This window comes from Paramisgurnus dabryanus, chromosome 2 (genome assembly GCF_030506205.2).
Source record: "Paramisgurnus dabryanus chromosome 2, PD_genome_1.1, whole genome shotgun sequence".
Lineage (NCBI taxonomy): Eukaryota > Metazoa > Chordata > Actinopteri > Cypriniformes > Cobitidae > Paramisgurnus > Paramisgurnus dabryanus.
Genome location: NC_133338.1, coordinates 42377216 through 42400092, shown reverse-complemented (window position 1 = coordinate 42400092; position 22877 = coordinate 42377216). Strand labels below are relative to the sequence as shown.

Here is a 22877-nt window from a genome sequence, read left to right as displayed (position 1 = left end):
CTTCTTCGAGGGCCAGATTTTAAAAATAAATATGATCCGGGCCAAACTTTTACCCATATTTTTTACCTTTTATTTATTTTTTACTTTTACCTATTATTATGAAATATGTTATAACGTATGTTGTTTTTGTTACTTTGTGTTAAAGGTCACACATTAAAAACATACATTTTCAAAAAAGATGAACACTTCTTGTATCCAGTATTTTGCCTTTTAATTACTGAAAACGCATATTTTCTTTTTTAATATTTTACAAAAAATTGCAGTTTAACATTGCCACAACTATGAACATTGCACAAAAAAAGTGCAAGTGTAAATAATCAACACATGTATTTTGTATAGCACTAACTGTAATGCTTAAACTTCTTTTGTTTATAACTGTTTAACGTTCATAAATTGTTAAATTTCAAGTATTCACAACATATTGTCAGTCTTCTCCTAATGACTAAAATTTAACTTTATGTTTTCTTTTTAAATATTTTAAAGATATATAGGCTAAACCGCCTTTCCATTGTACAATACATTCAGATGCGACTGCCAGAGTTCGCCCCCTAGTGGCAGTTGTAAAGAAATTACAGTTTAATAATAAATTCTTGTCAACATGGGAAAGAAGCTCATTCCACAGCAGGAGCTTTTAATCTACAAATATATTTATAATTAAAAAAATTTTTATCAGTAATCAATCATTTTTAAAGGATTCAAGTGTTAAACAAAATAAAGTTTAACAAAAAATGATTAATAATTTTTACCTTGCACACAGTGTTTTGAACACTTCTGGTCAGCTTGTCATATGTGTTGTACAAGTTTATTTTTCAGCCACCATTTTTTATGTACAGTGTAAAGGCAAAAGTCACTGTTAATTTTAAATCAAGACAACGATGACCGGCGGGCCGGATAAAGATAATTGGAGGGCTGCATTTGGCCCGTGGGCCGCCAGTCAACTAGCCCTGATCTACAGTACAGTATATCTGTGCTGTTGATAGTTTATTGTAATCCCTTATAGCTTAAAGATACATACAGACAAGCAACCATATTCCAATAAGTTAAAATTATTTATACTTAAAAATCAATCATTATGATTTATACCTGTGGTTTTCAGTGTATAAAAAGTGCATTCCAGCGCTGCTTAATGTGAATTTATTTTCATAACATTGCTATTGGATTTTTTTGATTTTTTATACCTGTGGTTTTCAGTGTATAAAAAGTGCATTCCATCGTTCCTTAATGTGAATTTATTTTTGAAACAATGTTTATAACTGATGTTATACATCTGTAGGTATAGACTTACCGATCAAATCAAGTGATTGATTGCTCAATTCCTCAGCATTCATCTTCATCTATGCAGGTGTAACCAGCAGTCTAGTATCCTCTTCATGAAACACTATATATATGTAAAAATCCAATAGCAATCATTTGTTGCTACTTGCAAAAATGTTATGAAATAAATCTAAATAAACAACTAGTACAGTCTATCCAGAGCCATGGATGATATTGTGTTCCATCCAACATTGAGTTACATTTATAATCCTCTACAAATCTATTCCGCTTTGCATTATGCCACTGCTGACCTTAATAAATGACCTGAAGATTACATCAATCCAATTTTCAGCCTGTACAATGACATTTTTATGCTATGCATGTTCTTGTGTGTGCTCAAATTAGCTGGCAATGTTTGTTTAAACACAAACATCATAATAAATAGTATACAGAAGTTCCTTTAGATGGTGAGTAAGATGAATGTGGAAAAAGTCTAAACATACTTGTCTTACTGGGTGTAATGGTAATCCTCAAGCTTTGGACTTAACAAAGAAGTTGGAGTAGCTTGAGTTGTGTGTGTGTTGGGTTGTGTTAAATAGTGCTGCTTTTAATATATTTGTCTATATTTATATAAGAAACAGTAAAGACATGAGTTCCTTTATATTGGGGGGTATTGGATTGTTGTCACACTTTTACATTTCTTTTATCAGTTTTTTTTTGTTATTACTGATTGTTGCAACACATAACAAGAGGTCACTTGTTGCTCTTAAATATGACCTCACTCATTTCAGAAATGCTTCGCAAGTTTCTGTCAAAGCTAGACTGATCAAAAGAAGGTTATTTGTGTTTAATTCCTTGTAAAACACAAACACAAATGTTTTGCAGATATTGAAATGCAAGAAGTGCACTGGTGTGAAATTATGTTTTTTTTTTTTAACTATATGAGTATTATAGGCTAATATAGTAAGCTTTGTCAGATGTGGTTTAACTGTAACACAATAAGTCTATATTTTCCCCTGACTACATTCATGAACACATTTAACGGACACAATCTTTGGCAGTTAACTTTGATTATCTGTTAAATCTGCCACCCACCATGCAATTCTGAACACATGCTTTTGCCCACAGATAATTGTTTTATGTAGTGAAACAGCAAATATTGCTCGATAAAGACACCTTGCAAAAATTGAAATGTTTTGTCTCATTTTACATACTTTTAAAATCTGCTTTTGTTTTACATTCCATCACTATCGTATAAGTGTCATATAAACCTTCCATATGCAGTTTGGAATTTACACAAACTAAAAACACAAACCAATTTCTAAAATCACAATCCAGAGAAAAGTGATCCTAAAATAAATGTGAAAGCAATTACTAACTATGTGCTTGAATTTTTAATTTACTATAATGACTGATATACAGCAAAAACACTTTCAAGTTCAAGTACAAACAGGAAGCAAGTGACTATTTATACACTCACAGAAATCCCGGAAATAAGCCATGATGACAGTGATTAATGATATAGCATAGCTCCAGTGGGTGCTCGACCAAATAAGCCAAAATTATTTAGAAATTGAGTTAACCAAATAAAGGACAATTTTATGCTCCACCACTGTAATGCTTTTATCTATAGTGGAAGACCGCAAGTGTATATGTTTATTCAAGTTTGAATTATGTTCTAAACACCCTCCAGAATAGCAAACAATACCATAATACTATTAGTATCCTTGAATTTTAAGAAGTGAAAGGTTTTTGATGCCACATCTGTAGTTCAGAAGTTGGGCAGACAGTGTTCAAAGACTTGCTCTAAATCTATTCTGTTGTAGTAACCAGCAGATTATTTTAAAACCCTCTCTGGTGATACATCTTTTCTTTGTGTGTCTATTTTTGTAATATGTGATAATTGATGTGTACAGTATTTGTATAGTTTGTATTTGCTTGATTTCACAGGAGGATGACATATGGAAACACTGGATGTTATATAACTATTACAAATATAGCAGCAGATCTACAAAGCAAATAAATTTACCAGATTTACCAAAAAGAGAAATAAATAGATCCAAATTTCAGGTAAATTAGTCAAATGTTCGAGTACTGAAAGTTGGATTTCAGGTTAGAAGACCACTTAACAGGATAGCTAATAGCACAAAAAGACCGGAAAAAATGCACTGACCCATGCTTAAACAAAATTTCAATGATTTATGTCTTATGGGCTGCTATTTAGAGATCACAATTAACCATAGTTGACACACAGTGTAGCATAACCCAATGAAAATCTGGACCACTGGAGTTACTGCATGTAATAAGGAATGTTGTCTACATCCAGGTGGTTTACATTTAAAGAAGACAAATAGACACATTGACTGTTTAACATGGTGGGTGCTTTGGAGGGGAATGGATAGCCTAGCCATTTTGTGAAAGCCATTTCAGCCCTTGAGAGCTGGAGAATTGTTTGCTAAGAAATTTAAACATAAAACCATTGAAGTCATTTTAGAAATTAGTAAACAAATTACTTAAAGATCCATTGCTAAATGGTTTTCCTGTTATGTATTGTATAAAACTAAGTCTTAGATTTTAAGCAAAGTCTAATTACAAATGTAGTACCATATAACATTTTAATTTTATGTACATATACAAAACTGTACCGGAGAAACAGTCAAACCATATAACACTGCAGCCTGACAAATTCTGCTGAGGTTCTTAAACCACAATGAGATTTGTCACATTTGGAGGATAATTTGAAAGATAATAAAGATGTGTTATAAAATGTATAGGTTTTTTATTTGTCTTCCATTTCTTCTCTGCGTTGTCTTCCCCTAAATCTCCACCCACTTCCTTCCATCACTTTTTCATTCTGTCTTTCACATTCCCTCGTTCAACCCCCAGTCTTCCTATGGGATTTGTCCTGGTCATGCTTCCTGTGGTTGTGATAACATAATGAGCTCAGAAGAGAAAATATATGTCTTATAACTGTTTCACATCACAGCTGTTTCTCCTCTAATGAGAATTCAAACTTCCTTGACCAGCTTTCTCATTTTTGATGATAAGGACAAACAACCAATCATACTTCTTTTGAGCGTGTTGATAACATCAACTCTATTGTCTTTCTAATTTTAGCAGGCCAGGAAGTCATTCATAATCATAATGTCAAAGAGAAGCATGTATAGTATACAGAAGTGTGTACAGTACAGCTCTGTAAATATCACATTTGAGTACTCTGTCAGAACCAAATGGTCCCTCATGGGGCCTTAAAAGCGTACACGTTTGTACCTAAAGAGTTCATGTTAGTACCTCAAAGGTACATTTCTGTACATGAATACACTCTAAAAAATAATGGGTTGGTTTAACCCATGTTTGTGTAAATATTGGACAGAACCAACTGTGCTGGGTTGTTTTAATCCAAATGCTGGATTATTTAATCATATTTTTTGCATTATTTACTTTTGGTTACTGTTGGTTTTATTTAAACCAACAGATCATACATTGTAGGACCTCTTTTAAATGGTTCTGCCCCAGTGACATCTTTTTTCCCTGACAGTGTAACAGGCTTTGTTGTTAAAATATAGGCCAAGCATGTCCAGAACAAAAACACCTATTTCTCATCCCAAACATGAGAACATATTCAAGAACTATAAAACTATATGTTCTTTGCAAAGAAGTAAACTGCTATAAATGTGGAACATTTGGTCCTCAAAAGGCACCAACAGCTGAATTAGATTTGAACAAATAGGCGTAACGGGGACAAAAACTTATGCATAACAATAGCTTCAAAACATTGAAATAGTTTTGGAAACTTCTAACACCCGCTAAGGGCCAACAAGTTCCGAGAATTGAGTCATTCTCTACATTCTCTAGTGTAACATTTGAAACGATATGAGGAAATTTAGGTTGACACACAAATCTTTTAAATTGGGAGGTTGTATAAAAAGGTTGTGGGTTTCTGTATAAAGGAATGAGAGTGAAAGAAAGCACACCAGTCAGTCAGAGATATAAAAAAGGAAGCAGCACAGCACATGTATTTTTCTACAAACCTACTTTAGAAAAAAGTATTTAAACATTTATTACATCATTTACCCTCAAATTTTGATATTGGAGAAGGCTGGTGACATTCTTATACAATCTGCTTTTCATTAGGCCTTTTGGTAAAGAGAAGAAAATGTTTATATTTTAAAAGTGAAAGGTTAAACGTCAATGGCTTCTTGCACTCATTTTCCTGACCAATAGGTTAGTTAGGAGGTTAGTACTTTAATCCCCAAACCTGCTCCAGAGGAATGCAACTACATCAGAGCTGCGAGATAAACAAACGTCTATTTGAGTAGGCTAATGGGACATCTGGACAAGCGAAGGAGACACTTTACGAACCTTCACAGTAAACTCAGGCTCTTTGACATAGCATAAGCAGGTCAAATGTCATGGGAACCAGCAGGCAAGAACATCCAATATAATTACAAAACAACATAGCTTCTTAATGTCGCACACTGTCAAAAAATTGTGGGACTTTTCCGGAATAACATTCCAGAAAAAAATTCAAGCCACATGACAATCCTAGACTGCTATTTGCCTAAAATGACTTGTAAATGTTATTTTGTTAGTATCTCCCTAGACAAAATCTGTTTTTACTTGCATCACTGATATAGTAGGACAAGGTCAAAAGAAAGACTATTACACTTACTAACAGAAATCATGTCATGTACTAAGTCATGAAAATTTGTCAAAATACTGAAGAAATGACAAATCTGTATGAATGACAGCAGCTGAAACAAAAACAGGGCTAATTGTAGTGCCAAGAGTCCACCCAAAAAGAGGTGGGATCTTGTATCTTGTATGAGTTCTCGCAGCTGCCTAGATCCAATGTTTTGCATTTCACAATCTTAAAACGCTTGAGCAACAGAAAGTTGTTCTTAAAAAAAAAAACTTTCTGAATCCACTGCAGTCACAAAATTGTAACTTATAGTGCAGTAGCCGACTTCACCTTGGATGACAGCACTTGCCGAAATCTTCTCTTCAACTCTTGCATGTTTGGGCTCTTTGGCCTGGCAAGGTGTAACCCTCCTTTTCTCTTCTCCCCATTTCCTCCTCCCAGCGCTCGGCTCACCTCCTGACACAGGTGCAGAAAAGCAGCCTGAACGCTCTCGTGGTTCTCCCTTGCCGAAGCTTCGAAGTAGGGTCCTCCCAATTCATCAGCCAGTGCCTTACCCTCGTGTGCTGGGACCTGTCGAGCGCGCAGCAGGTCGCTCTTGTTTCCCACAACGATGATGGGGATGTTACCACTAGGGTGGATTCGACGCACGTGTTGGTATAAGGGTTGGATGGTGCGGTAGCTGTTGAGGTCAGTGATGGAGAAGACGAGCACGTAACCATCGGCCCAGTAAATGGAGCGGTTGATCTGTTCCTGACAGTATAGACCCTCTGCATCATCCTGGGAAAATAAAAAATGCTGGTTTTGCGATTACGTTACATTTGACAGCAGAGAATTTTTTTGTAGAATAAACATGTGTTTAAACATAATAATTTCCTTATTTTTGAACGATTAAAATAATTTGAATTACTGTATGTTTACCAATTATTGTAAAGAGGGCTGTATCATTACGTGAATTATACAAAAACACTGAATTATACGGATCACTTTGCTTCAGCCAGGATCAGGTTTAATGGGTTGAAGAGACTGTTGAAGCAGCTCTTTAGTACGCATGAGTCAATCTAATAAGCTTATGGCTGAACACACCCTTTTTATCTCCTGCCCTGCATACTTTGTTTACAGGCCAAATGTTTGAACGAATATTCCCTACAGTTCATCTGAAACATGTAGGAATCCCACAGACAATGGCTTAGTGATCTAAATGATGATCAACATTCTAATTGTGATGCAACTTTAGCTTTAAAATGTCAGGAAGCATTGGAAAATACCTGCAGTGAGACACATGGAGTGTCCTGCACTTGTAAGGAAACTTGCTCGCCATCCAAATTAATCTTTCTTGAATATAAGGCTCCTGGAAATTAAGTTCATCGTTAAACATGTTATCTTTAGAAATCTTAGTAGTGAATGATCCTAGCATTGTTTCTCTAAAAAAAATGTTTACCTGTGTTGGCTTCATAGTCTCCTATGAATCTCTTAGTAAGAAATCTTACAATCAGAGCTGAAAAGCATGAAAACTTTTAATTAGCATAATGAGCACAAATCCAGTAGCTTTTGCGCAGAGATGCAGTGTCTTGCTCGCGCTCTGGCATTATAATAGCATTAATATGCCTTAAATTATTATATACATTAAGTTTACATCATACATTCCTTATGATGACTTCATTGATAGCCTATATCAGATGAATGCATATGATAATGCCATGTTAGAATTTGTTGCTAACTACAAATGTTAAGAGATAAACATAATTGTATATATTTACCCGTTTTTCCTACATTGTTTGCTCCAAGAACAACTATTTTTACATTTTTGTTTGGCACGCAGTCTAACGCAGGGTACTCCGGTATAGGAACTAGCAGAAAGTTGCTAGAACCACTGCTCATTGTTCTTGGCTGCTCGATAAGAAGACGCATTTAGAAAGCTGTAATTCCTATCAGGCTGTCTGGAAATGCATGTCCTTTTCTTTCTTCCTATATATGCTCGATCCAAACGTTTGGTGTCTTCATCATAAGTGATATCTTCTGGGATCATAACGAGACATCTGTAAACTTGATAGACTGTTTGAAGAGTACCAGCATCCCGCGCTGCGTTAACAGAACAATGGCAAAGTCTCCTCCAATATATTAATATTTATTCTGCATAACACTATTTTGATGTAGAAATTAGTAAAAAAAAAAAAAAAGGCTTATAACACGCAGTTCCTGATCTTGATCAGCGGACAGCTTTGCGCAGAATTCGAATGAGCTTTCAGCAAAAGGAAACGGGGCAACCTCAAGGGGGGCGTGAGTAAGCCCGGTCGACATATGTAGTTCATTTACATACCAATATATATGGTGTATATATCATGGTATAATTATAAACTTGTAAGGGCTGGGCACTATATGGCCATAACCTTATTAGTATTTGGCGCTGTGTGACTGTGAATTTGGTTAGCAATGTAATTTTACATCATTTTTGAGCAGTAACGTTATCTGACCCGCATTTTCTTTATTTTTAAAGTACTTTTTTTAGATTAAAAATCGTTGCTTATTTCTATTGTATTCGATAGTATAGTAGTACATCTACTACTGCCATATAAAAAACTGCCTATTGTTGTTTTTGTCTTGGTATATTGGTACAAGGCAAAAGCCCAATTCTATTTAAACTACCATAAGTTAAAATAATGTACTACTAATAATATATCGACTAAACGCTTTCGCAAAAATCAATGGAAGCAGAGGTTGCTCTGGTACGCGAGTTTGTGTGAAATGGAAAGACCCGACTGCTGGTTTTTGAGGTCGTCTCGTCTCATCGTCTTTTCTCCTCCTTTTCCTTTCTCCTGCTGATCTATAAAACATATACATTAGTTAAAATGAACATATGGCGACCGGAGTATATACATGACTCTCCAGACGATAAAAGATCAGTACAAAAAGTAAAGCGGCAAGAATGGCAGAAACCTTACTACGCTAAAGGCTTGGTTCATGAATATTAATTACCTTAATTACGTGATTGAAGCTCCCTTGGACGGTCCCGGAAGGTTACCAAGCAACGTCACCACTACGTCATTAATATTCATGAGCCAAGCCGTCGCCGTAGTAGGTATCGAGCTGGTTGTATGTGTATTGCGCAGCTGCTGCACTGAGGCGACGCTCCCTCATTCCGCTACGAGCTGGACCGACTGAAGGATTCACCGGAACTTCAGCCCGTGCGGCTGTCACAGTTTTAAATAGGGGTTCGGTCCAATATGGCGGCAGACGGATGGAAATACTGATGACAGTCCGAAAGATCGCCTCGATTTGTACGATGGTGAGTTTTTATTCGCATTAGAGAACGTTGTCCCGTCCACTATCTAACCTGTGTTTGGATTAGCCTGCTAACAGGGCTAGCTCAACGGCTAACAGATAAACAACCCTGTCATGGTATGGCAGCACATCCCCAGAAAGTTTGCACATTTCACTGTCTGTGTTGGTGGACGCATTAGAAGTTTGGAGATGTCGTTAAACGGACTTTTTCGAGCATTATGCGTTTGATAATTTACTATTTTGCTTAAGGGTCAAATGTGTAGCCTAGCGTATTAGCGAGCGTCACACACATAATGTCCATGTTTGATTAGCCGGGCGGATCTCAGATTCAAGATTTGTATTTGTCAGTCACACACATAGTTATGGTATACAACTAGCAATAAAATTAAAATCTGGTCGGATTGTGCAAAAATAAATAAAAAGGAACAGACTTAATAAGAGGACAATATTAAATCTATTTACAATCAGAAAAAGTTAAAAATTAAATTACCAACTGACGAATTGTATAAAGTGACAGGAGTGGAGCAGATAGAAAATGTTTATATAACTTTACAGTAAAGTGCAGCATGTGTCGTGGAGTGGGATATTGAGACTGAATTCAATATGTCCACAATATGCAAAGTGAAAAATTGTACTTATTATTATTATTATTATTATTATTATTATTATATATGACGTCTTGAGGGAAGAAACTCTTCACAACTCTCTCTGTTGTAGTCTTGTTTTTAACAAAAAAGAAAAAAACTTTTTTTTAAATTAGGGTATGGCTAAGGATAGGGGTCATACAGATGACGTCATGCATACAGGGTCACTGATTCTGTTTTGGTTGTATTTTATGTTGTAAATGTTATATGAGGAGCAAAACTCAAATATGTTTTAGTCCTCCCAATGTTTTTGTAGTGATTATTAAGCAATTAAATTATCAAGTGGGATGATAAGATACTATATGTTCGTTGTCATTTTTAAATGTCATTGTATTTACTAAGGATTGGCCATTTAGTTGTTTCTCTTATGGAGAAACCCTTGATTTATTATATCAATCAATAAAGGCTGAAAATAGAATCAACTTCCTTAGTTACCAGTGGATACTGATAATTGCAAAGCTGTCCCATCAGTTATGAAGATAACACGTGGATTTATTTCATGTTTATTTTCCTTGGTCATCTCTGTGTCCTTGTGCTCTCCAATATGTGAAAGTTATGTAAGAGACTTTGCTGCTTACCTATGATTCATATGTTTTGGATCAAGATGAACAATTCCTGGCGTACATATAACAGAGGCATTTCTGCATCTGCATTTGAGAGCTCATAAATTGTACCCACAGATACTTAAAAACAGCTCTGCTTTTCATGTTCTCCCCTGGTGAAATTTATTGCGTCCACTTGCTAACATCATCCTGTTAATGCCCAGCCTGGCATCACAGTCCAAAAACAGGATGTTCCTGTTTGTCTCAAAAAGGTCTGGGGTGTTCCTGGCCACTTGGGTTATTTTATTGAGAGTAGAGATAAATCTTATTGCTGTTCTCTGTAGGGCGCCAATGCCTCTGCTTTGGAAAAGGAGATTGGACCGGAACAGTTCCCTGTTAATGAACACTACTTCGGACTGGTCAATGTAAGTTTGTGTTATTTTCTATATCAATGAGTATGCTATAAATAGAAGATGACTTTTTCAAATCACTTTCACATAAAGCATCTGAAAAGGTAATGTACCTGCACTTAACCTTAATGGGAAATTTGGCAAGCATGCATAACAGGCAACGGAATTAAAGAACCTGTCCATATGTCAAGCAAAGTGTTCTGATTCCTGAACCATTAATTGCTAAACTAAAGTGCTGTCTTTACATCAGGGGTTCTCGAGCTATTTGGGGTCAGGGAGCTCTTACAGGGGAGAACATTTTTCAAGGACCCCATTATAATTATAAAAGTTATGAAGCATATATGCATACCACAATTTGCACCCAAATTTATTTTCCCTGTATACTTGAATTACTGATAAAGCAAAAAAAAAACATTTAATCTTAAATCATGTTAATTCCACTTTAATTAAATGACATTTTGACACAAAATTTAATACAGCACCATTGTGTAATTCATAACAAATAATTTTGCGGACCCTCTGGCCAAGGATCACGGACCACCAGAGGTCCCCAGGCCCAACTTTGAGAACCCCTGCTTTACATACCCTACCACATCACTCACCGTTCTCTTCTTTGTCCAATGTGGTCACTTAGTTTGGCAACACCTGCTACTGTAACTCGGTGCTGCAGGCACTTTACTTCTGCCGGCCGTTTCGGGAGAAAGTGCTTGCGTATAAAGTCCAGCCGCGCCGTAAAGAGAGCCTGCTCACCTGCCTGGCTGACCTGTTCAACAGCATTGCAACTCAGAAAAAGAAAGTGGGAGTCATTCCACCAAAGAAGTTCATCTCCAGACTGAGAAAGGAAAATGGTAAGAGAAGAGCCTGGGTGCTAAAATAAGAGATTTGATTGACAGGAGAGGCCATAAAATATAATAATAATAAAAAGTCAGTCACACACAAAGCCTTACATGTGTCTAACTGCCTAATGCTATAATCATTACTTTCCAGAATTGTTTGACAACTACATGCAGCAGGATGCCCACGAGTTCCTCAACTACTTGCTCAACACCATTGCAGACCTGCTGCAGGAGGAGAAGAGCCAGGAGAGACAGCAAAATGGCAAGGTAATGCAGAATGGCGGTGGAGGAGGAGGCGGCGGGAGCGGCAGCAGCACAGGAGAGGCTGAAACAGAGGAAAAGACCCAGCAGACCTGGGTGCATGAGATCTTCCAAGGCACACTGACCAATGAGACGCGATGCCTCAACTGTGAAGCGGTGAGTCAGAGGAGTTGAAGTGAGTCAGAGGCACTCTCAAAAGTCTTCTGCTTGTCTTAATGAGATGTATTGGAATCATGTTTGGCTGTGACTCTGACTCTTTTAGTTGCGTAGATGTGAGGAGTGGACAGTATTAAATGGCATTAACAATTTTCCCATGTCTGCAGGTAAGCAGTAAAGACGAAGACTTTTTAGATCTTTCAGTGGATGTGGAGCAGAATACCTCCATCACACACTGTCTTAGGTAAAGACACAAACAACAACGATATATTACACTGTTCAGTTGGTGTTTTTTCTGTTGAATGTTCATAATTGTTATTGGAGATGTAACAACATTTTAATCTGCATTTTTAGGGGTTTCAGCAACACAGAGACCTTATGTAGTGAATACAAGTACTACTGTGAACAATGCAGAAGTAAACAGGAGGCTCAGAAAAGGTATGTAGTATAAAGAATGATGGGGCTTAAATGACATGGTTGAACCTGACACTGACTATAGATCATTCCCATACAATAAATGCATTATTGTTCTTCATATGTTCATTTCTCCTTCAGAATGCGTGTGAAAAAATTACCCATGATCCTTGCCCTGCACCTAAAGCGCTTTAAATATATGGACCAGCTTCATCGCTACACCAAGCTTTCCTACCGTGTGGTCTTCCCTCTGGAGCTGAGGCTCTTTAACACGTCTGGGGACGCCACCAACCCAGACCGATTGTATGACCTGGTGGCAGTAGTTGTTCACTGTGGAAGGTGCGGTTTTACTTTTGACATGACACAGATAAGGGCATTAGTCAATTTAACCAATGCTTTCACTTAAGTTTATGTTCTGGATAGAGGGTGTACATTAACTGAAGAGCTCAGCCTAATGTTCAGTAGTTGCTAATGTTTAAAACACTTTGGCTGACTTACAAGACACAAAACGTCTGGCCGTAGACGGCAAATGAAATTATACTAAACAAATACGCTAGTCACATGGCTCTTTGGTTCAGACTACTCCTAATCTATCTTTGGAGAATGTCCTGTTGTGTTTAGAGTTCTTTCATACATTTTTTTCGTTTTAGCCCATCATATGTTGTTTTTCATTTGTAGTGGTCCAAATCGAGGTCATTATATCACTATAGTGAAGAGTCATGGCTTCTGGCTTCTATTTGATGATGACATTGTAGAGGTAAGTCTCAATATTATTTTGCTGCAATAAATCAAAATCCTTCGGCTCTAAAGGTTGTATCCGGTTTGAGTGCACAGTAAAGAAATATATAATATGACAATGAAGTCCAAAGTATACTTCAGTTCAAGGTAAAAAAAAATTCACTTGTATGTGTTGTCTATTGACTATGCTGTTAAAATTAAATCCATCTGTATAAACAGAAAACAGAAGTAGAACTGTCTTAAAAAAGTTTCAGTTCAGCAAACCCAAAGGTTTTTTCCAGATGTGGTTGTTGCGATATGTATAGATCCTCATTATCAACGGTCAGGGTGTCTGGACCATGTCTAGCCATACACAGTGGCACATCCATCATCCCTGCCTGTCAGGTAATTATGAGCTTGTACAGCTGCCTCAAGTGCCTGTCTGGATTCGACTTTACATGACCCAAATACCTTGAGTTTCTTTGAATGATGTGAACTTCCGTAGAAAGGGTGAGGTACGGGTTGAACCAAGATTCCAGCTTAAATTTGGCACAAAGCATCGTCTGGAATAGAAATTTGTTTCGATTTTTTTTGTTTGTTAAACATTCTTTTCAGTACCCTGTCCATATTGAATGCCCAGCACTATATTTCCATTACTTCCTTACGATTGTTTAGCCTGTGATTTATTTTTACATTGGTTTAAAAGCATACCCGTGAATAATTTAGAAAGCATCTACAGTGAGACATCACCATCAACGGCTGTAGACTTATAGCGTAAAGTTTCTGTGTTTTGGCATAGATGTTGTGTTACAAGGTAGTCCAGACAAATATTTATAAGTTCACATGTTGTAAACACAAACCTTCCGATGCTTTTACCATAAACACTACATACGTATCTGGAAAGGCTTTGCAGCAGTCATTTATTAATTTTAAGCACTGTGGAGGTGTATTCTGAATAACATGGCTAGGTAGAATAACAACCACTCTGGTTGCGTGTTTAATGTTAAAGCGAGGTGTGCATTATCTGTTTTTTCCATTATCCAATGTCTTTCCAATTGCACATCTGGAAGGAGAGAGACAGGACAGCTAGCTGTTGATGGAAATTTCCACCATTTAAATACTTGAATACTAGTCTGTTTGTTTATTCTGAAGAACCATTAAAATCCTTGAGGTTTGTAGGGAAACCTTTTCGCTCAATATATATAGTTCATAGGACGGACTTTTGAATGCATGCTAGATTTCACTTTGCATTTCTGCTTTGCTTTTATAAAAGTTTTATGATATATTTCTTCATAATAATTTTCCATGTTTTTAAGCAATACTTAGTAGTAAAGTCCAATTTATAGTCGTGCGTAAGACCTAAAGCCCAATTTATAGATGTGGATAAGTTCTACGGTGTAGGTTATCGGTAGCCTCTGCGTAGCCTGACGTGCACCTCTCCAAATTTTTAACAGCGCTTCAGTTCTACGTGATCCGCAAGCGCTGTGATTGGTCAACTAAAAACCCTCCCGTCAGGTAAAAAAAAACAGCGTCATAGGTGTTTTCGTTTGCGACGGTGAAAACAAAGATGGGCCAAGTTGAAGAGTGATTTAACTGAAACTGCAACAAAAGCCTGTTTATTTACTCCCATCAGTGAGTGCGTTTACATGCACAGTCTTACGCCGATTATGCTTAATAAACTGATAACACGTGGGGTCATGTAAACGCGTAAAGCGGTTTTCTTTAATCAGGGAAAGCCCATAAACAGCGTAAGCAAAAACCGATCGGCACTGGTAGTTTTGTGCTCATTACGCCGATTTCTCGTTGCATGTAAACACGTTAACCCGCTTTCTCACGGTTTTGTCCATGTGCGCATGTCTCCGCGTATGAAAGATGAACGTCACACGCGGAAGTAAGCGCAAGGTAACGCATAAAAGTCTCTGCTCGACTAAAGCAGTTGGCAGAGAAACTGTGAAAATAAAAGCTCATGTTACATTTACAGGTTCTGCAGACACGAAGAGAGATACAACAGTACAGCTTAAGACAGATATGTCGTTGACTTTTTGATCGACTATTGTGTACTATAGGTGGTGACGTCACTGCCTGCGAGAAAACTGATAATTCTTCAAGTCCCATGTAAACTCAGTTGTCTGCATAGCCGGTTTATTGATTTGCATGTAAACGCATGAAAACAGTTTTCTATAATAAGCAGATTTTTAATAGTTATCCGCTTATTCTGTGCATGTAAACGCACTCACTGCTGGTCTTCTCAAAACATGCACAACAAGTTGCTGTTTCTTCTTCATTTGTGGGTTAAACTGGCCAAGCTGCTTCTTTATTGACGGTCGCGCTGCTACTGTGGTTAAACGCGTGGATACTGCCTACCAGCGGTCTGCATGTGTGTTTGCACGTCGATGCGGACAAAGACGCAGAAGTATATATGAAAACCTAGGGCTGTCACTTTTGAGAAAAATCAAATTCGAACGGATTTCGAATATCATGCAATGTATCCGAATATATTCGAATATCTAGCGCCCCCCACCCCCCGCATAAAAAAAACCCTAATGGAGATTCAATCACAAAATTATTAACAGTGCCAGTCATAAACAGGGCTGTCTGGATTACTTTTTTTACTTAATGTTTGATACAGGTTATCAACTTATGAATAACAAACTTATTCAGAACAGTAACAAACAATAACGTGACAACTTAAACAGCAGCATAAGTAAGGCATATAGCCAAGCCCAAACGGAATTCGCGCCCGCAGATTTCGGCAGAAAACTCCGCGGAATTCCGCGGATTTAATGCCCGTCATTGACAAGCACACATGTCCCGCGCTTGAGCGTGTTTGTGAGAAGAAATCTCATTGACAACAAGCACCCATACATAGCCTATCCCGCGGGTTTGTGAGCCGTCATTGACAAGTACATTAACCCTGCGCGTGCTGTTTCCTTGCCCGTTTTTAATGATAGAGAGCACAAACCCTTTGATACTTGAGATGAAATTAAACTTACCGCTGAGTAAAGCAGATCTACCTTGACTATGTCGTCTATGTGACGCGCGACAGTCAGCACATGATCATTTCAAATCCGTTTACAAGACAAATCCGTGTTGTTGTTTAATATAAAGTTTACATTGCGTTGTAAAAATTATGAAATTATCTTCATACATGCTAATTTCATAATGCGAACGTATTAACACAAGCTTTTTATTCTGCTATAATATTTAACACTATAAACAATATGTAATTTTATATACAAACTATAATTCTATCTTGACATGCACATGAGGTTCATTTTGGTCCCATTTGATTCCCTCTCTTGCGCACAGTTGCCGTCGTCTGTCTCACTCTCAGCCTCCTTCCTATTACGAGGTGTTACTGTGAAAAATCCGCTAAACATGTCATTTTAAAAACCGGATGGTTTATTTAAAGTTCGAATACGGATATTTCACGTCATGTTCGAATGCATATTCGAATATCGAATAAAAAGTGACAGCCCTAAAACCGACGCGTATCGTACACCATCGCGGCTACGCCATAGGACGTACGCACAACTATAATGAGCCTTTAACTGTTTCCATACAGACATTAGGTCAGACCCCGCCTCAACCTTGCATCATTGGCTAAGCTAGTGAAAGACAGACAGACAGCTAGTCTATACTGTGTTGCTAGCTGCTTAGAAATTACACATTAATTTAAGGCACCTGGTTATTATTCCCCTCAAGTTCTTGTTTCATTTTCCATAATATATAGGGGAGAGCGGGGCACAACCTAACGCTCTTTGGTTTTGGCTCAATCATTCAAAAAATATTTGAGTTTGATGAATTATATTTTTACACAAGCAACACACATATCTCTGCTACAAATGAACATTTGAAGTTTGTTTCTATTACATACCATTCTTGGACAATTACACCAAACATGACAGAAGTGCAAACGTTACAACATACCCCATAGGTGGGGTTAATTGTAACAGGCAGGGGGTTAGTTGTAACACTTGCTGAAAATTAAGTTTGCAGGCAAATATTTTAATACTATTTTATCTATATACTTGAAATGGATTTTATTTATATATCTTAGTTTCTATAATAGACCGGTATCCACACTGTATTCATTCATCCAGCACTTTTCTAACTATAGTTCAATTATAAATGGATAAAAATGTCTAAATATGTGAGAAAAAGCAGCACAATTATGACAAAACATTTTTTTTATATCTGACCCAGTCTGTAATAACCATACTACAGTTTTAAAATCAAATTCTGAGATAATGAGCATCAAAGTCTGATTTTAGCCATTCATTTCATTATGATTTTAATATTTGACGTGACCTATTCAATCAATATTAAAGAGATGAACAAAAATAAATTTGACACATGATTTTTGATAAGACAGGCACATTTATTTTGTTGGCAGCCAGCAGTCAGTCGTGTGTAGCCTATTTAAAATAACGGCAAGAATTATGCTAACGTTAGCGGTTTTCATATTGTAAGTGCTGAGGGGTTAGTTGTAACACAGCGTTACAATTAATCCTGCTTGGTCAAAATATTTTCCAGCCCACCAAAAAAGTTGCTAAGAGCTGCAGACATATTTCAAAACAATGCTATGTTTTAGTCAACAAGACACTGATTAATATGACATAGCATTGGATTTGGTATCTTACACACCCAACTTAGAAACCAAAAAAAACATGATGAAAATTTTTACTTGCATGCCACCAAAACACTCGTTCATCAATAACTCCCTGGAAAAAACATTATACATTTCCAGTAATTTGTGAGAGATCGTCATTTGGCAGTGTGAAAAAATACCGGAAAAACAAAACGCTCAACCTTGTGCAACAATGTAAACAGTCCGTTTTACAACTAACCCCATGTTAGTTTTTGCCCTGTGTACTCCTAGTAATGTATTTTCTTTTCCCCTCACAGAAAATAGACGCCCAAGCGATTGAAGAATTCTACGGCCTGACATCGGACATCTCCAAAAACTCTGAGTCAGGGTACATACTCTTTTACCAGTCTAGAGACTGAGACAATGGGAGTGACTGACGGAATTGGAGGGTGTGATTCGTGAGGGACAGAATCGGGCAGATAGGGAGGCTTGGGCTCTGTTGCCTGGCTCAGCTCCCTTCTCCATCCCCTCTCAGTCAAGTCCCTTTTCATCCAGGCTTATCAATGGAGCTTTGCACCAGAGCATCAGGCGGGTCCCAGTCAGGAGCAGTTGATGCCAGAGTGACCTGGACACAGCACAGTTATCACCAGGCAGAAGTAATCGCGGTCTGGTTAGCTGTCATCTCACTCGCCTGCTTCGTGTTGCTCGACACACACAAACGCACATATACACACAGCTGTGAAATGAGCTACACGTACGTCAATGATGGCCTAAGAATGGACGCTGTACAAATGTCTTTTTCCCACCACACAATAACAGGGTTCATTTTGTTTATTTGGGTCTTCAATTCTTTGCATCACATTATGTATTGCCATTCATAACATCATGGTCAGTCTAAAAACCTTCACATTGATTTTCTTCATCCTATAGAGAAAACTGGCATTTGCAATGTCTAACCTGGCACATCATGCTATTCATGGTAACCAGCTAGTTATGAATGTGTAGCAGAACAAATCATTGTAACCGAGCAATGTTAAGCAGTTCCGCAGGAACAGGGAAACCTGGTAGGGATTGAAAGATCATGTAGGGGATTTTGTGTGAAGTGATGTTTTATAGGACTGTGGAGTGATGGGTGTGGTGCAGAGAGGATTGTGAGGTGTAAAGTGTAAAGGATGTGGCTTGACCTAAGAATGCTTTTTTTGGTATTCATTGAATGTAAAACATTTAAATAGATATTGTGCAAGCGAGTGTAAAATTGGATTTGTATATTGCACATTTTATGGTGCACTAAATATAGAGCGTGACCGATGGAAATGCAAGCTAGGGATTTATATTATTCTAAATATAAGTCCATGTATATTGTATAGTAACCAAAACTGCACACATTTCCACTCGTATTATTAACACTGTGTCCCTTTGAGATCGCCTTATAATGCTGACTTACTCAGTTCGGTCCGTTAATAAAAGAAAAGTTGGATGATTCGACCAAGCTCGCTTGTCTAGGGCTGTACACTCCATTATAGAGACTTTAGCAGATTGCATTAAGTTCTGCGTAATGTCAGTAACTCATCCCTAGATCTCTATTGTCTTTTCCTCTGCCCTGTTAATAGATAATGTTGTACCTGAACCTTAATGGGAAATGAAGCACAGCTGTAGGGTAAAGTACAAGTGTATGTCTGTGCAAATCTTTAAAACCCACATGGCTGCTTTGCAGTGGTTATATTGGTTAAGATCTGGTTAAAGCGTTTCAGTTATGTTTCTAGTACAGTTCACCCTGTACTGGATGAGCTCCTTCTCTCATTTGGCCAGTATATATGTATGTCACCATGCGATTAGCACAATTTTACACATGCACCCGGCAAGGTCAGGTATTTTCAGTCTTAATCTTGCCAATGTCCATGCTTGAAAAGTACAAGGAGTTCCCAGATTAATTTTATTAAAAAAAATAGTTCAGACGAGAATGAATAAAGGTATTTTACGTTCAGAGCTTTCCTGTGTAACAACACTGGTTTTATTTGATTGTTTATTTGACAACCATGCGCTTTAATCTGTGAGAGATCATGACTGACAGTGCTGCTGATTATTAATCCATACATCATGTTGATATCAATGCATGCATTGTATAACAACTGTTGACATTGTTATAAAGCATGTAAACAAACATCACAGAGGCTTTAAGCATTTTGCCGGTCAGTTAGCTTACTGGCATTGTGCGTCTTCTTAAGTAGACTCAACTATATGTTCAAATAAACTGACATATGGTGCCATGTAATTTACACATTTACACATGCTTTGTGATGTGACATCACTTTGAATAAGGCTTACCCAAGCCGAGTTAACTGGATTTTTTTTTTATTTGCTTGTGATTTAGTAGTTACGGGGAAGGAATGTTTCTTTTATTTGGGTTTATTTATGTGTAATTATAAATGTTATATTAACTTTTTTTGACGCTCTCATTTTTATACATTTTGCAAATTAGTCCCTTGTCTGGACATAGGCCAGGGCTCTTGAATGACTGTTGAATGAGAAACATAAGGGTGATGATGTTTGCTTGGAATTGTCAGATCGATGCCATAAGCTTGAAACAAAACATGAAGTCATATGATAGTCATATATACACAATTACGCACTGATCACTGTAACAGCACCCCGAGTGTTTGGTAGTTTTGCCATTGGCAGGCAGACAGAAACTACATAAAGTCATGAGACAAATGTAGTGGAAAGCTGTCACACTAACATTCACGTAGAATTTAGAGTGACACTAGTTTTGTGTTTCATTCCTGCCCCTTTTCTTAACATTGTCAAGATGTTAATTCCGTACTGCGTTTGAAAAAGTGCACTTTCGATAAAGCAATGTACAAATTGTAAGCCGGATGTATATTCTGGTTTTGGAGTGGATGGTGTGGATGAAAGTTGGGACTCAATCACCCTGTCCCTATAATAAAATAAACAAAAACGTGAATTGTTTCTGTTTTTATGTTATTACATTAGACCAGTGGTTCTCAAACTTTTTCATTTCGTGACCCACCAAAATATATTTTTATAGAAATATGCAGAAAAATACATTAGAAATAGAAGACAGCAGTTTATATTTTCATTGTCATTGGATGATTTAAATGTAAGTTTAATTGCAATCCCAAAATACCTGATATCAAAATCATTGCCATTATATGTTATGTTAGGAAATCAGCTTTTTAAAGGTGAGTTTAATGTGGTCATGTTTAGTTAATCTAAACTTGTTTATGGACATCTTAAAGAGGACATATCATGAAAATCAGTTTTTTATGTTTAAGTGCTATAATTTGGTCCCCAGTGCTTTTATCAACCTAAAAAATTTGATAAAGAACAACCCAGTAACTTAGGCTGCGTCCAAACAACCACACTTGCGGTCTTGACTACTTACATGACGCATTTCCTGTATTGCCCAAGTGTTGAGTCGGCGTGAAAATCCCAAGTGTGCATGTAAAAATTATTTACCCGATTGGACACACTTAGCAAGTGTAAAAATGTCAGTCCAGGTAGTGGCATCAATTTGCACCAAAACGTATTCATTTTTTTTTATTTAGGCTACTTAAAATATATATTTAAATTTAAGTGAATAAATAAATGAACATTTAAAGATTATTATTATTAACTACTTATCTAAAACCTTTAGAAGCAGAATTCTTTGCACCAAAAAACTCCTCATTTTGTGCATGCAGCTTTAATAAAGTTTGTTGTTTATTCAGTAGTCCCTGAATAAATGACACCATTAATGTTGTTTCTAATTATTTCATAAAAGCAGTTGCAGATATTTTACAAAATACATGCTGGCACCAATGAAATGTTTTTCATTTTATTGTCAGCATAACATGTAATATCCATTTAGTAACTTCTGCGAAATCTCGCAAAGTTTGGTTAAAGGTCTCATGATTTACATCCAGAACATGATGCATGATGGGATACGCCTAGCCTTGAATACCGCTCCGAAGCGGTGTGGGTTTAGTGTGCGTTAAGGGCACTGCACTTTGCCAGTTTAAAGACATGGGACATTCTTGCGCACTTACTTCTTGTCACGTGCACACGCTCTCAAGTGACCAAGACCACAAGTGTGGGTATTTGGATGCTGCCTTTGTTTTGATAAACCAGTCTTTGTAAGCATGTTAAAAAATAGGTCATTTAAATTTGTCTCTCCTTGTGATGTCACAAGGGGATAATACCACCCCTTAATCTGCACTATCCAAGCACTGCACTGCCATTTAGTGCAGAGATCAGCTCATTTGCATTTAAAAGGACACACCCAAAACGGCACATTTTTGCTCACACCTAAAAATGGCAATTTTAATAAATTATATGATTTTTTTGAGCTAAAACTTCACATTATGCACTCTGGGGACATAAAAGATTTATTTTACATCTTAAAAATGTCTTGTGAAATGTCCCCTTTAAATTACAGTGTTGATGTATTTCTGAGTTTATGTCGTTTTAACCTCTTTTGAGAGTCCATCTGGGTTAATATTTGGTTGAGACTTATTCAGAATGTTGGCAAAAAAAACACTCAGCAATCTACATGACCATTACTTAAGTTTTTTTTTTTTTTTTTTTTTACAACTGCACAGTTAGATACAATGATTTGGGATTACAACAAAAAAAGCAGATGTTTCCTCAAGACCGGGGAAAAATAAGTGCTGTAAATAAAGACTCTTGTAGAAGATTGTCGCTTTGATACTTTGTCTGAATGGCTACAATCAGTACCAATGGTTCAAAACTTACAACTGCACAAAAGAACTGTAGATGGAGCTATTGCTTGTTTTTATGCAAACCAACAGAGCGCAGAATTAATTTCAGTTATTTTCAGACAAGTAATGTAATGTAATTATATCAGAAGTCACGGCTTGCTTTCCCATGGTCTAGTTATTAAAAACATCTTTAAAATAATTGATCTTCCATTCCACATAACTTTTCTCAGACTGTGATTGGTTGGTGAAGAAGTTTTGCAGTGAGGGGCTTCTTCTGACCACGGGTATCTGAAAAGCAATATGTACAAAATTTAAGAGTACAGTTCACCAAGAGTTCACTTGCTAAAAAACCTCAAATCTACCAAGTCGAATATACACTTTATTAAAAAATCTTATATTTTAATCTTTATGTT

At 37.0% G+C, this 22877-nt stretch overlaps 3 protein-coding genes across 9 annotated transcripts in view; 1 reads left to right on the top strand and 2 right to left on the bottom strand.

The window, feature by feature from the left end:
• Positions 1 to 2645: 2645 nt before the first annotated feature.
• rasl11a (RAS-like, family 11, member A) lies at positions 2646 to 9003 on the bottom strand. Of its 2 annotated transcripts, XM_065289081.2 has the most exons (6): positions 8870 to 9003; positions 7654 to 8717; positions 7335 to 7391; positions 7162 to 7244; positions 6606 to 6673; positions 2646 to 6423 (listed from the first exon to the last, which is right to left on the bottom strand). In XM_065289081.2, exons 2-6 carry the CDS (start codon positions 7802 to 7804, stop codon positions 6156 to 6158), a joined length of 627 nt encoding a protein of 208 aa, XP_065145153.1. In that variant the 5' UTR covers positions 7805 to 8717; positions 8870 to 9003; the 3' UTR covers positions 2646 to 6155. The 2 variants fall into 2 exon arrangements, with proteins under 2 accessions (XP_065145153.1, XP_065145152.1); XM_065289080.2 differs by having other exon boundaries at positions 2648 to 6673.
• Positions 9004 to 9005: 2 nt separating this feature from the next.
• usp12b (ubiquitin specific peptidase 12b) lies at positions 9006 to 20708 on the top strand. The gene is made up of 9 exons (XM_065289079.2): positions 9006 to 9179; positions 10706 to 10786; positions 11406 to 11619; positions 11759 to 12024; positions 12192 to 12268; positions 12379 to 12462; positions 12580 to 12777; positions 13117 to 13195; positions 18064 to 20708. The coding sequence occupies exons 1-9, from the start codon at positions 9132 to 9134 to the stop codon at positions 18163 to 18165; spliced, it is 1149 nt and encodes a 382-aa protein (XP_065145151.1). The 5' UTR covers positions 9006 to 9131; the 3' UTR covers positions 18166 to 20708.
• arhgap36 (Rho GTPase activating protein 36) overlaps positions 20176 to 22877 on the bottom strand; it is a 36194-nt gene continuing 33492 nt past the window's right edge. For all 6 annotated transcript variants that reach the window (XM_065289074.2, XM_065289073.2, XM_065289072.2 and 3 more), the window contains exon 13: positions 20176 to 22752. In XM_065289074.2, the coding sequence (XP_065145146.1) occupies positions 22636 to 22752 (117 nt within the window). In that variant the 3' untranslated portion in view covers positions 20176 to 22635. The remainder of the gene's footprint in view (positions 22753 to 22877) is intronic.